This window comes from Diadema setosum, chromosome 8, assembly GCF_964275005.1.
Source record: "Diadema setosum chromosome 8, eeDiaSeto1, whole genome shotgun sequence".
NCBI lineage: Eukaryota > Metazoa > Echinodermata > Echinoidea > Diadematoida > Diadematidae > Diadema > Diadema setosum.
The window spans coordinates 14,258,823-14,273,062 of NC_092692.1; the positions used below are offsets into that span (position 1 = coordinate 14,258,823).

General features: G+C 39.0%; 1 protein-coding gene across 1 annotated transcript; it reads right to left on the bottom strand.

The window, feature by feature from the left end:
* Nucleotides 1–2,542: 2,542 nt before the first annotated feature.
* Nucleotides 2,543–5,936, bottom strand: LOC140232046 (uncharacterized). The gene is made up of 5 exons (XM_072312198.1): nt 5,794–5,936; nt 4,954–5,047; nt 4,309–4,468; nt 3,440–3,592; nt 2,543–2,966 (listed from the first exon to the last, which is right to left on the bottom strand). The coding sequence occupies exons 1-5, from the start codon at nt 5,934–5,936 to the stop codon at nt 2,800–2,802; spliced, it is 717 nt and encodes a 238-aa protein (XP_072168299.1). The 3' UTR covers nt 2,543–2,799.
* Nucleotides 5,937–14,240: the final 8,304 nt, after the last annotated feature.

A 14,240-nucleotide genomic window follows, 5' to 3' on the forward strand; every position in this document is an offset into this window, starting at 1 on the left:
AAGGCTATTGATGGTAAAGATTCAGGTAATGTTTCTTGCTCAGTATGTAACGTAAGTTATTCAGTATTTCCCCTGCCACATGAGGCCCGAGAAAAAATAAAGTAACATACAGGATTGTTTGCAATGTTGTTATTTGTCTTAACAATCAATTCATAATTACATGAAAATATTAATTATTCTAGGATATTCTAGAATAATATTTTGAAATGTTGTGTTATTATAGCAGGATGCTGTTGAGACTCATGTGAGTGGCCGTAAAAAAGGAGATTGACCTTCTCTGATGGGCAAGATTCAGTGCGAGTAAGACTTTGGGGAGAGCAAGCTGAAACAGTACCAGAGAAGGACCAATATGTGGTTATGAAATCGGTTGAGAAGTGGTCAGCAGGACAATGGAGCTCAACACCTTCAACATCATTCGAGGTATGTGATTATGGAGTGAATTATGCATTTATGACTGTCATACATGTATTTGAAGTTTACACAAGAAATTACTGTGAATCTTTACAAAAGTTTTAAAATGTGACCGTCCAGGTGAACATCCACAAAAACTTGGCACAAATCATTTTTCAGTTTTTAGTGCATTTGAACAATTGAGATTCTAAGATTTAAAATGATATCTTACTAATTCACAACACTAAATCCTAAGCTATTCAAATCACTATTCAAAGTCAGCAGAAGTAAGGAGAGCAATACACAGTGAAAAAATAAAATTAGAAGATAAAGAGTCTTCATAGGCTACAATGCAAAGAGGCTATTGTTTTGAGTGATTAGAATCTAAACAAAACATCAATGGCAACTTAAAATTTCAAAAAAAAATATAGACAAAACACTTTTCTTTCAGATGGGGTAAACTTTGAGAAATGTAAAATATTTTGCCAAGGTGATTATTTTTTTCCTCAAATAAGCATACCTTTAGGTATGCTTATATATTTATTTTATTCTTAGCTTGAATTTTAAAATGCATTAGAGTAAATCTCAAAACAATTTGAGTCTTAAAATGGAAGTGTTATGCAAACGTGTATTAAATGTATAATTTTCAATTGTGTATTAACTATAAATTGATATACAACTAACTTCCAAAACACTTTCTTCAGCTTATAAAAAACAAATCATATTCATAAACCAAATAGCTACATGTACAAATTGCTAAAGATAATCTAATACTATGATATTTACTTGTGTTTGCCTCTCTAGAATTGTAGTGATATATCATTAATAGTAAGAAGAGTGATATTTCTGTTTTGACTGTTATGTTTGTTTTGCATCTTGCTACTGTTAAACAAAACTTGTTTTCATAATGTCTTCCCATTGTTGATACATTGTTGTTTTACCTATTATTTAAAAGTTCAGCTTGGTTGTCTGAAAAATAGTGATGTATTTTTTTCTTTTTACTTACAGCAAAATATCAACTGTTTTGCATGTTAAAGAGCAATATATCAATTGTTTTGAATGTTACCAAATTGTTTATGGAAAAATACACGTCCAAATTATTTGATGAATAAAATTATTAAGAACACAGTTTAAAAATGGGAGCAACCGATTTAAGAAAAAAAAAAATCTCAATGCCAGCAACCTGACCTGTATGATTATGCTGATATGACTAGCATCATATATAACATGGATGATTCATTTTAAAGGTTGACAAACTACTTGTTTTTCTAAATAAAATAAAATAACATAGATTGAAATTACATTACCTTCAAGTATTTTTAAGCTCATTTGCTTTTCCTCCATTTGGTCTTCTCTCATTTAGTCTACTGGATTTGGTGTAGAGATGATGTGTTCCAGCCCCGGTTACGTCATATTTGGGTGTGTGTTTTTTTCCCTTTTTCTCGCCCTTGTCTTCACACTCTATGTTCTTATCAGAGCTCGTAATCAATTATTCTACGTCTGTGCCGAACCACTGATGGCGTATCACCTAACTTGTCCCAGTGACAAGTTCAGTTCTAGTTCTGACCTAGATTTGTAATAGTTTATCTTCTCTACATGAATGTCTTGCACATGAATGGGAGTCTCTGAAGAGGGCATCTATCATAGTGACAGTCTATTCTACTTTACGGATGAAAGCCAGAGTTACTTCAGCATTAGTAGCTTACATTCCACAATAAGATCAGACTACATGTATATACAGGTGAATACAGATGCACTTAAATGTCTATGAATGACAACATGTCTAGAATCTTAGCTACCTCCACAATCCATATGAAACCAATTGCTTCCAAACGGAACCAAAACCAATATCCCCTCTTTAAAAAAAAATGAATAAATCTGCACAAATGGATGAAAAGCTGAATATATGATTTCTTCAGTATCAGTAACTTACATTCCACTGCAGTCTGATCAGACTATACATACATGTGTGAAAACAGATGCACCTAGCTGTGTTTATGAATTACATGTACAACCTGTCCAGGTTCTTGGTCATCCACATATTCTGTATGAAACCATTTGCTTCCAAACGGAATCAAAACCAGCATCCCTTTATTCAGAAATAAATACATCTGCACAAATGGACGAAAAGCTGGATACATGATTTCTTCTGCATCGGTGACGTACAATCTACTGCAAGAAGATTGATGCAGTTACACGACACATTACCCTGATACTGAAGTTATAGGAACTGTAGCCACATTCAATGAATCTGTATGTACTGTTAATCAAGTGCAACATCAGCTCATAAAATCTAATCAACACGGTTGATTATCGATTTTAGAAATCACATCATGTTCTTTACACAGCAGATAAGATGGGGCTTCCCGAGTTTGATAGGGGCCATAAGAATCACTTCCTACAACCTCATCACTTATCCTTGTGCTTTTTGGCCTTCTCCCCTTTCTCGTCAGTGCCCTTCCTCTTTGGGGCTGCTCCATTGGGTTGACCAAGAATGGATGGGTCCAGCTTGTTGGCCATGTAGTGTGTCCACAGGGCCAGCTCCACCTGGTGTGGTGTCCACTTAGCAGAGGAATCTGAAAACAACAGACTTTAGCATCATTCAATTGTCCAGAACACCTTCACACTTATCCTACTCAACATACCCTGCATGTAGGGATGATGCATATAGCATACAGCCATGAGCACAATGGACATGACTTCAAGCTGGCATTTAGCATGCACATGGTCAGCTTCATATGTTGCATGTCCTTCCTTCTTTCTTAACAAAAGAATTTCAATAGGGTAATACAATACAATCTGGTCTTGCCATGTTCATGCAACAACAAAAGCAAACGTTGTCAGGGAATATTCATTGCAAGGTTACCCTGAATAAGTTCTTGGTTCATTCATGAAGACAGAAAATGCTGAACAATTTGAAATTTTGATATTACTCTCTGGATGAATGAATAATAGAAAGAAACAATGAGAGAGCAATGCCTGAATATATGTATCTATAAACGAGCAAAGGATAAATCAAGAAGATGGGGATAGCAGACAGGCAGCGTACCTTTATTCAGTCTGGCAACACACTTCTGTACTGCCTCGCAGTATCTCTTGTAAGCCGAGTCGGTGTAGGCTAGAGGAGTGCAGCCTGGTACAGCCAGCATGCTCTCATCTGCCATGAATGGGGCACACTCTGGGGCACCAGCAGCCAAGACAGCTGTGTGAGTAAGAGGATTTTAATACCATAGCAGGTTCAAAGGAGATGAATATTGTACATGCAATGTTTTGCACTTTCTTGAGCAAAATATCAGTGACCGCAGCATACAATCTACATGAACATGTTTGCAAGTTTTCATAAGGAAAATAGAACTGAAAAACTTCTATTTTGTGTCTCATGATTACTTGTACTTGTATATTTTCACTGAATTCCTGTGGTCATCACTGAATAAATGTTCTTTCCATTCAAGATGTCCTCATCCACAAAAAGAGAAGATTATAGTCTATTACATCAATGGACCAAATTTACCATTCATGACAAGAGGAGAAGCCTGTGACATTATGTAAATTAATGAAGACTACTGGGGCTTTTTCTTCCCAACAACTTAATTGACCTAGTTCAAAAGCTTTGTGCTTGCACAAATACATTGTACATGTATGTAAATAAAAAAATGTGAATAAGCAACATGTTGCCCTTTTTCCTTATAGGGTCAGAGTGCTTACATCACACCTGTCAAATCACAGAGCAACCTATGGATCCTAGACCAAAAGTCAAGTCTAGTTTATAGACATCTTTACCACAATCATGGAAATTGAGAATCACAGATCCATGTACCGGTACTTAAACAGTTATATATTTGTGAACCTGCCTCAGACAATTCAATCAATGCAGGAAAAAAAAAAAAAAAAAAAAGAGTTGGAAATGTGTATCGGTACCTGAAGCAGTGGCCGGTCCCACTGCTTTGAGGACAGTGAGCTCCTTGATGGCACTGCCTACGTTGGGCAACTTCTTGAAGGCTTTCTTACTGGCACCCTCCACCAACTCTGGGCTGTTGGTCTTCACCATCTCCTTCAGTCTGGGGCGAAACTTGCCCCTCTGTTTGACAATCAATTTGATTATTCACTAATTTGCAGTAAATACTGACACCACTTGTTCAAACGGAGAAAACCTTGCATAATGAATATAGTAATTGTGTGTTAAACTGATACTAAAAAGTCATTTATTCATCAACAGAAGAGAGGGTTATAAAATGGTAAGTAAAAGTAAAATTATATCAATACTGAAAGTGGGAATACAATTTTTGCTTTGCTCTTCTGATAAGGGGGCAATCATCTGCTTAGTAACATGTGTAGTGTACATTAAGATTCATTTCATTTCTGACTGTATCATCATCTTTAAGTTTTGGTACTGATTACATGGAGCTGAAATCAGGGGCAACATTCAGTTAGTAGAAGTATCTGTATCAGCTCTCACAGAATATTTGTAAAATGATGAAGGTTTTCCAAATCTTTCCTTTCACTTTCTGCCGTGTTCTTGAGAAATCACTTTTCTCATGTCTACAACAGGACGACACAACTTACAGTTAGCTTCCATTCCATGAGTTTAGCCAGCTCTTCATGGGTGATGTACTTTTCATCTCTTTGCTGAATTGCTTTGGGAAGCTCTTTTTGGAACCTTGACAGAGAATGAAACAATGTAGCCTTAAGAATCAATGTATGTCAAATGAATCTACTTTCACTTATTTCCTGATAAAAAATCTGCATGTTATGCAGCACAGAGATCATTTACTATACTCACAGATGAAGTATGGGAGGAATCATTTTATAATTTGTGATTATAACGTTGCTCAACTTTAAGTGTAACTGGGGAATATGCATGATAATGTTCACTAAGCTTAGAGTTATCTAGACATACAGTACTAAGGCTGCCTTAAGTCTTAACCTGTTGAGGACGGGCTGATTTTGCTACAACACTTTTAAAGCATTACATAACAACCTTGTCAAAAAACTGAATCGCTGCTGCTACACTGTATAAATGGTGTCTCATCTACTTAAACATCTCATGCATGATAACATTTAAAGTAAGAAATGTGGTCCACACCTTTTTTTTTTCCTTCTTTTTTTACACACTCCAAAATTAATGAAAGATGCCTCACGCATCCATGTAATCATCTAACAATAATTTCAGGAATAATCCCTTTTTTTGCTCTCTCTCTCTCTTTCTCTTATACTTGTGCCTGTAAAAAGCATAGTGAATGTTACTGTCCTGAAAAAAAGATGTCAATTTGGAGGGCTTGACAGAGAAAACTTGTATCGTCAGAGACTCCTTCTGCACAGTGCCTGAATGTCCAAACTCGCATGTCTCCATAGCAACTTACTATATCTATCGACTGAACTACTGTACGATCACTTGCACATTACCATGCATCCAATGTGAGCAGAGATTTGCCACTGGCTTGCTTCATCTTGGATGCCTTGAGTCGCAGGACTTGCTCATAGAGGTCCAGGACCCTACTCCACTCTTCCCCATTCGAGGATGACACAAAGCTGTTAGTCGATGTCATAGCGATCTGAAAGAAAGCACAGGGCCACTGGAAATAAAACTTTTTCATTATGATACCTATGTTACAAACTGCAACATAGCAGAAAACATAGCCTTTAGGAAATTTGAAAAGGCTTACAAGTCCTTCTGAGTTGGTGTCGAGTGTTGTTACAGTATGTGCAAGGATCCTTTAGGATTACCTCACAAATATGAAGTCCAAATATAGTCCATTAAGTGTATGAATGCAGAAGTCAAATATAAAATCCAGACACAATGCCAATGCTATAATTTTTTTTTTTTTAATTTGACTGATAAAGATCGAAAAGATACTGATAGATCACTAATCCCAGTAATGAGCTCTAGTGTCAACAAACAAATTTGATTGTACACGTTGTTAAAGAACCACGCCATACCCTGGGGTACCCCGGGTTAAAGCATTTTGTAGCACAATCATTTGGTAGCACCATCATCGTCAGAGACTCCAACCCCAAGCACCTTCTGATCTGGAGATTCTCCCGCCTGAAACCCCTAGCAAACGGGAGACTCCAATTTTATGTGCGCAAAGCGCACATCATGAGCATGAAATGTGAAGTTCCTTTGCGGCCAGGGTCCAGGGCCCGCTTAAGGGCCCTGGAAGCTTTAGGGTTCCAGATGCTCTCTCGGGCTATCTCACGCTTATTTTTCGACATACCTGGTACGATGACACTAAGTAAGAGATCATTTCAAGCGGGAGAACGGGAGTTTTTGCAAAAATGGGCTTTTGGCGGGAGATCTCCCGTTGAAAGCGCGAGAGTTGGAGTCTCTGCATCGTGTTTGAAAGATGTAGGCCTACAGATCCCGGGCACAGATACACACCGTAACCGTGGCAACTAACTAAACACAGCCCCGTTGCTGTACCCAACGCGACAGTGTGTTTACCAGTCAAATGTAGACCCTATATTTTTGACAAAAATTTCTTTTTGTTTTTCATGTATGGGTAATATTGTAGCTGTTCGTGCATGCAACAGAAGTTCTAGTTGGGTCATATGATGAAGATGCATTGATTACGTACCACTCTACCAGTGGCAGCATTGAATTGGTGATGTATGAAGTGACTAGTAATTTAATACACCAGCTATATAGGGTCTATACAGGTAAACAGTTAACAGTTGCTGTAGTTGCATTTTTATATTGCCATGTTGCATTTAGACCTAGGCCTACTCCAAGCTCCAATCATGACCAGCATACAAGTCATATTCTATCAATAATCATGCCTGTGGAGCAAGTTATGACAGGTGTTTCATCAGTCACATAGTGCCTTGGTCTGTCTGCATAACTACACACGCTTTCAATTTCTCACCACAACAAGCCCTCCAGAAACTTAGGTTTGTGTGTAGCACTGGGTCATTCTTTGCTAGGTGTATATTTTTGGCCTTACAAATTATTGAAAGAAAAGTGTCTCAAAAATGGAAAATTTTTCATAAAGTGGGAAAATCATGATGAATGTTGACTTCATTTAATACGGGCGCAATCTTTATGGGGCGTTTCCTCATTTAAAATAACTTTCAATTTTCAGTGCTGCAGTAATAAATATATGCAAAATGCGACGTGACGTAGATGACGTGACAGAGATTACATTTTATAATCTAGATGGTATAAACAAAGTTAAGAATAGTCTATATTTAATGCAACCACCTGAACAAAAAACAAAAAAATAGCAGTAGTTACTTAAAGGACTTCGAATATGATTAAACACTAGATGCATTTTTAATATAACTTTATTGTTATAATTTGTACTAAAGAAAGAGATCCATCAACATCATCTCCGTCACTTTTTATGATGGAGATGACGTGATGAAGAGATGCCGGTATGGAGCTTTTTCAATTTTTAGCTCTTAATGGTGCGATCTGGTGCATACTTAAGTGACCAGTTTTTACTTATTTTGAAAGACAAAAGGGAAATATACCATCAATTGCAACTATCACTTTAATCCTTTGAGCTATGCTCCTTATCATAGGCCAAAGTTGCAGACTTCGCCCGATGCGTGAGAAAAATGGGTGCCATGCACGAGATCGTGAGACGAACCCTAAATGTGTGTGTCTCACGTAGAATGCGTGAGACTTGGTAGCTCTGGTGATGGAGATGACAGGTCGAACAATTAATGGCCTCCTATCATCTTCCTAATCCATTCACCTGCGGTAGAAGAACCGTGTGTACTAGTAGAGGGTATGATCTTCTCTCCTGTGATGCTACCAAAATTATAAATCAATTTGATTTGATATGTAAAGCGTTCGGAGATGACGCTGTACCCCCAAGTATTAATAGTCATTCTCTTTTGTTTATCCTTACTTTTGGTCTTTAATTGTACCCGTGCTCCTCATCCTGTTCCCCACACTAGGCTTTCGTTGGGACCTACACTCAACAAGCTTTGCTTTTTAGTAGGTTCCATCGTATTTCTCTTTGCATCCTTTACTTTGATTGAAAATGACACATCGACCGCTATGTATTATGTTTGTAATTTAGTATTCCTATTTCTTTATGTATGTATCCAAGCTGGACATTCTGTATTATTATATTGATATTAAATTGATATTAAAGGGTATATTTCTACCCAACATTTTTCTTTAATGGCGCCCTAAATGTTTGTGACGGAGATGACGCAAAATGGTAGGACACACAATTTTGAATTATTGAACTTCATTCTTTTTTTTAATTGGGATATCAATATGCTATAATTTAATAGTATGCTCTGAAGAAAGTGAAATGAAATAAAAAAGCATTTAAAAAAGTTTCAACGTGCTTCCACCTTGAAATGCGACATGAGGATATTTATTTGTAGTATGGCACTGGGACATGGGGTTTTCAGTGGTACGGACATGGTAAACCGGGTCTATAGGCCTAGGTCAAGATAAACAATTCATTCCTTCAGATGCAAGCATCTTCACTTTGCCTCCCTCTACAAATTAAATTTAAGATCGCAACTGCTGATCTGTAAATTAACAAACATGTCGGAAAAAAGGAACCAGTGGGACTCGAACCTGTCATCTACTGCTTTCCGGGCAGTGACACTACCACCAGGCTGTCCCTGGTTGCTTTCATTTAATATGCCTTGTCCGCCTGGGACTACTTAACATAACAATGTCGGAATTTCGAAGCTTGGGTATTTGTTCCATGTTCATCGTGTCACTGCCGGCAACCAAGGACAGCCTGGTGGTAGTGTCGCTGCCCGGAAAGCAGCAGATGACAGGTTCGAGTCCCACTGATGGTTCCTTTTTTCCGACATGTTTGTTAATTTACAGATCAGCAATTGCGACCCTAACAAATTTAATTTGTAGAGGGAGACAAAGTGAAGAAGCTTGCATCTGAACCTTCACCCCTCTGAATAATATCTTTCTTTCAATTCATTCCTTCTTTTTTTTTTTTTTTTTTGGTATAGAGTCTATGTTATCTTGTTAATTGATACATGAATTTTAAGCCATTTTAAACATAGGTAGGTACGCCGACACTTTTTCAAAACACAATCTTTTTACAGAAATGATACCTTACCTGTGTACACAACAGCGTTCCAACTGCCGAAATTCGTCTTTTTCACGGTAAAATTTCCCCAAAAGCGTTAATTTCCGAGTTAAACTGACACCAGTTTGGCACCAAATGATTGGAATATTAATTAGATTTCGCGCGTGCTACGTGCTCGAGATCGGTGTTCAGATTTGGCCAATTCACGTGACTTATGGGCGGAGCTATGTCAGGTATTGATCTTGATCGAAGTCGTTTGTTTACTTTTCTGCAATACTAATGAAGATTAGTTGACATAGTTCGGTACCTACAGTTCACTCCTCATTGTAACCAAGTATTCCAGATCGGCAATTTTCTTCTTTTATACCGACCTTTCTCGTAAACTCATAGCCCATACCGGTGGATGTGAAAATTAATCTTCATTTCGTAGTAGTAACCCAACTGCGAGTCGAACGTGAAGGCATAGGTGAGAAAGTATTAAATTAGGGGCCTAAATGACCTTTGCTTTATTTTTGTACATAATACCTTTAAACTAGAGGGACACAGAAATATACACTTAGCGAAGAATAACCCCTTTAATGTTACACACTTGAGCTCACAGTCCTATATAGTAGCTCCATACATGGTTTGACCATGGAGATACCGAGTAGTGGAGCCAGTCAGTAGCTCCATCCATACATCGCATGGTGTGACTACATACACGTGGTTTACTCACTCGTCAATTCCCATTTACGATTCACAGTTCGCGCCATTCATCTCCCAGGCCCTCTCTATCTCGGCAATAGGGCGCCTAAACCAATCGTGCAAATAATGTGGGACCCCAAAATATGACTAGGCCAAAGTATACTTACAGGTTGTAAAACAGGCGTAATAGTTCAAGAACAATCCTCGCGAAATAGGATACCGTTGCGTTGCTAGTCAGTGCTTGGATGTTCAGTGCGGAGGGGTCTCTAGCTACTCATTTGCTCAGGCCTAGGCGCAGACATCACAAGGGCAATTTAGTCTGATCACCTGATATGGTCACCTGATACAACTGCATCTCTGCACAGGAACGCAATGTCATGACAAGGAGCAAAATGAAGGAACAGGCGCGTCTCAACACCCCCACCCACTACAAAATAAAAACTGGGAATGTAGTCATGAATACTAGGCCTATGGTATGGCTTCCCGATCCCGCTCGGTCGCCCCACCCCTGTCTTGCACGTATTAGCCTTGGCCTTCTCCTGGGCTACTTTTGAGATACAAGTTTTCTTTTTAACTCCTTTCCAGGTCCCAGCATGCAGATCCGGAAAGAAATAGGCCCTATAGATAAAATAAGAATAGACACACATATAGAGAGACATGGTTCTCTATTATGCCTATACAATTAATGGATCGGGTTAGATTTTGTTGTTTGTTGTAGGCCTGTATTTATCATTATATCAAGAGAATGACAGGAAACACATGCGATGTAAGGAAAAAAAAAAGAAGATAAAAAGTCGAAATCTGGTGCTGGAGTCGTATTTTGATTCAAATGCATCTCAGTCTCTTGGCATGACTGCCATATATAGTACCTATATGTGTGTGCGTGTGTGTGTGTGTATTTTTATCTATAATATACCTTATTTGTGTACATTTGTCTTTCAGAATAAAACTCCAGAACAAAGTAACGGGCTTTAAATAATGATATAAGGTCTCTACTCAGTAGAGCCTATACAGTTGTGTTTTAGTATCAAAAAGCTGTGTTTTGCTGTTGTTGTTTCTGTGCGCATGATTCGTTTCGTTTTCCAAATCATACCGCCTCGCATGGTCATCCGGCGGCTCCACACTGGCAGATGAGCTTCCACATGTTGTGATCACGATTGTCATGCAACGTATTGCTATCAAGTTGTAGTTTACTGGCCAAGCACAATTAAGTGAAGGAGGGTCAAGGAGCACAAGTCTAGCAGTAACCGTGTCATTTTGATGTGTGTAAATAACAGCAAGTTTAAAGGGATGTACCGGGTACAGTTGTGGAGATGAGAATTGGACTTTTAACTTTTTGCGAGATACCAAGAAAGCACTTATGATAATATAGTACAGAGGAATTCAAAGTTTATTTGATGAAAATCAGGTTTGCAATGACTGAAACATCCAAAAACAAAGTAAAACAAAGAGAACATAATAAATTGTGGGTCCCACACTTTATTAGAATCGCTCTTTTTTGATATCTCAGCCATTTCAAAACCAATTTTCGTCAAAAAAAAAAAAACACCGTTGAATTCCTCATACATTTACATGCTCTTTCATATTTCATAGGAGGTTTTACATTATCTCACCAAAAAATGTTAGAAACCTGAAACTAGGTCTCAACTAAAACTGTACGATCCCTTTAACTCTTTCTGGTTATGCGCAAAGTTCGGTCAATCACCCATTTACACTTGATGGTACAGATCGAATGATCTGCATGTAGGCCTACTATTGATAGTAGTATTTGAATATCACAGCAATATAACTTAATCTGAATGCCATCAGCTGAACCCTGTTTTATCGTCCGCCTATTGTGTGTGTGTGTATGTGTTTTTGTTTTTTGTTTTGTTTTTGTTTTTGTTTTTGTTTGTTTGTTTGTTTGTTGTTGTTGTTTTGTGTTTTTGTGGTTTTTTTTTTTTTTTTGGGGGGGGGGGGGTACCCTAAAGGTGCCAGATCCAAATCTGGATGATGCAACTCTTGCATCCAAGAGGGTTTGAGATATTCAATCAAGATGGTCGCTAAAATGGTCTCCACAATCTAAAATGCCTTTTAAAGGTTTGGAAAAAAATGAAGGTTTTGCCCTTTTTTTCCAAGTGGTGAATCCGAATCTGGATGATGCAACTTTTGCGACCTTGAGGAGTTTGAGATATTTAAGAAAGCCACCAAAAATGAATCTGTATAATAGCGTAATCATTTCCCTTCGAATGGTAAAAAAAAAAGGTGAAAACAATCTCGGAAAACAAGGTTAGGCCCAATATCTGAATTTAGCACCCAGACTAAGATGAAAAACACCCGAGTAGCCTGGGTCTAATTAGCTAATACATGCACGGAGTGAGTGCGTCGTGCATTCTTTCTGCTTCCGCTACATTCACACCTTCCCTCCTCCCCTCCTCTCTCTCCCCCTCTCTCTCCCCTATCTCTCTCCCCTTTTCTCTGGTAGAAATGAAGGAGTTATTATTATTATTTTTTTTTTTTTTACATAATCATCAGTTGGTTTGACTTCTATCCATGTAATTAAAAGACTCATGAACATAATAATTATGTAATGTATATCATAGTGGACAGGTTGCCTACATTACGCCTATCATCAAACATGACGATCCTCAATCGGTGATATACCTCATTCAACCTCAAGAAATTATCATTTTTATTTTGTACGTTGGTGCTGTTGATATTAATTACATGTACTAAAATATACGGCCGGAGGTATTTGAAAGGATATAGGTCAATATCATCCGACATAATAGTATCTTAATTCTTTATTGGACGTCGTACAGATGATAGAATGTCCCTTTGTCTTAAAGAAAGAAACATGTATCGATTAATTCCTTTCCTAAATCATTAATTTGAGTTTGGTGCCTAATTTGTTACAATGCACGGTAGCATGCCACTAAGACCCCGTTTACAGTGCGAGGCTCGGCCGCGGCTCGGCCGCGGCCGAGCCCAGCCCCGCTTCAGTGTAAACGTGCAAAAGGCCAAATGCGAGGCCAAAATTGGCCTCGCATTTGGCCTCGCTCTGGAGGTGGTCTCGGCCGCGGCCGAGCCGCGGCCGAGCCCTGCCTCTTCTTGGTGTAAACGCAAACTGGGCCAAATGCGCGGCCAATTAGTCTGGCTTCCAAACCCTCTGCCTGTATCTTTCGCTATTCAGGATATTAACCCCCTCAACGTCGAAAACTAGTATAGTTTAAGGTGGTTTTGTCCTGCAAAGGATTCTTTCCTTCGGCAAAGGCCTTTGCCCGAACGGCGACTTCGTCGCCACGGAATTCATTTGGCAAAGGGTCTGAAAACCAGACAATACCAAATTGCATTTGTTTACAAGCAGAGCGCCACTACGACAAAATATTGAAAGGTTCGAATCAAAAGCGCGGCCGAGCCCAGCAGTGTAAACGGACAAAATTGCGAGGCTCGGCCGCGCAATTGAGGCCGGTCTCGGCCACGGCCGAGCCGCGGCCGAGCCCGGCCTCGCACTGTAAACGGGGTCTAAGTACATGTAAAGAATACCAAATCCACGCTTAATGCAAAACAACTGTCTCCATGAGACTCGAACCATAATGGACGTGATCGATGGCTCATAGCTCTCTAGTTTGTCATCTTTATCTGATATAAACCATACAAATAAAAGTTCCTCCAATTTTAGCGCACCCCTCAGCCTATGACCAAACGTTTAATGTTCACAAACTCGGACACGACGTGGAGCTTGCATTGCGGGCTAGGTCCATCGTAATCGGCGATCTCCAGAATCCCTTGCTCGCTGCTCTTCTTCGTCCAGTACATCGTCCCTTCAGACACCGCCACGTCTTCCAGCCGGGCCACTTCGGGGTGTCGATGGCTGCTGGCCACCTCTTTGCTCTCGGCGGTCGACAAGTCGCTAACATCCTTGTAAAACACGGTGTTGTTGGCGAAAGGACTGTACAGTATGCGAGGACTGGTGACTATGTACAAAAACACAGAACATAATCAAATTATTATTATCTATTTCAATATACAGATTTAAGTGTGATAGTGAAGCAGTGCATCTGTATTTATACTACCGTAATGTCGAGCTTATATTTCGCAGTGTCCATTTGTGGTGTTTTGAAGAGTAGGGTAGGCCAACTAGTAACCAAAACACCTCTTCCCAAT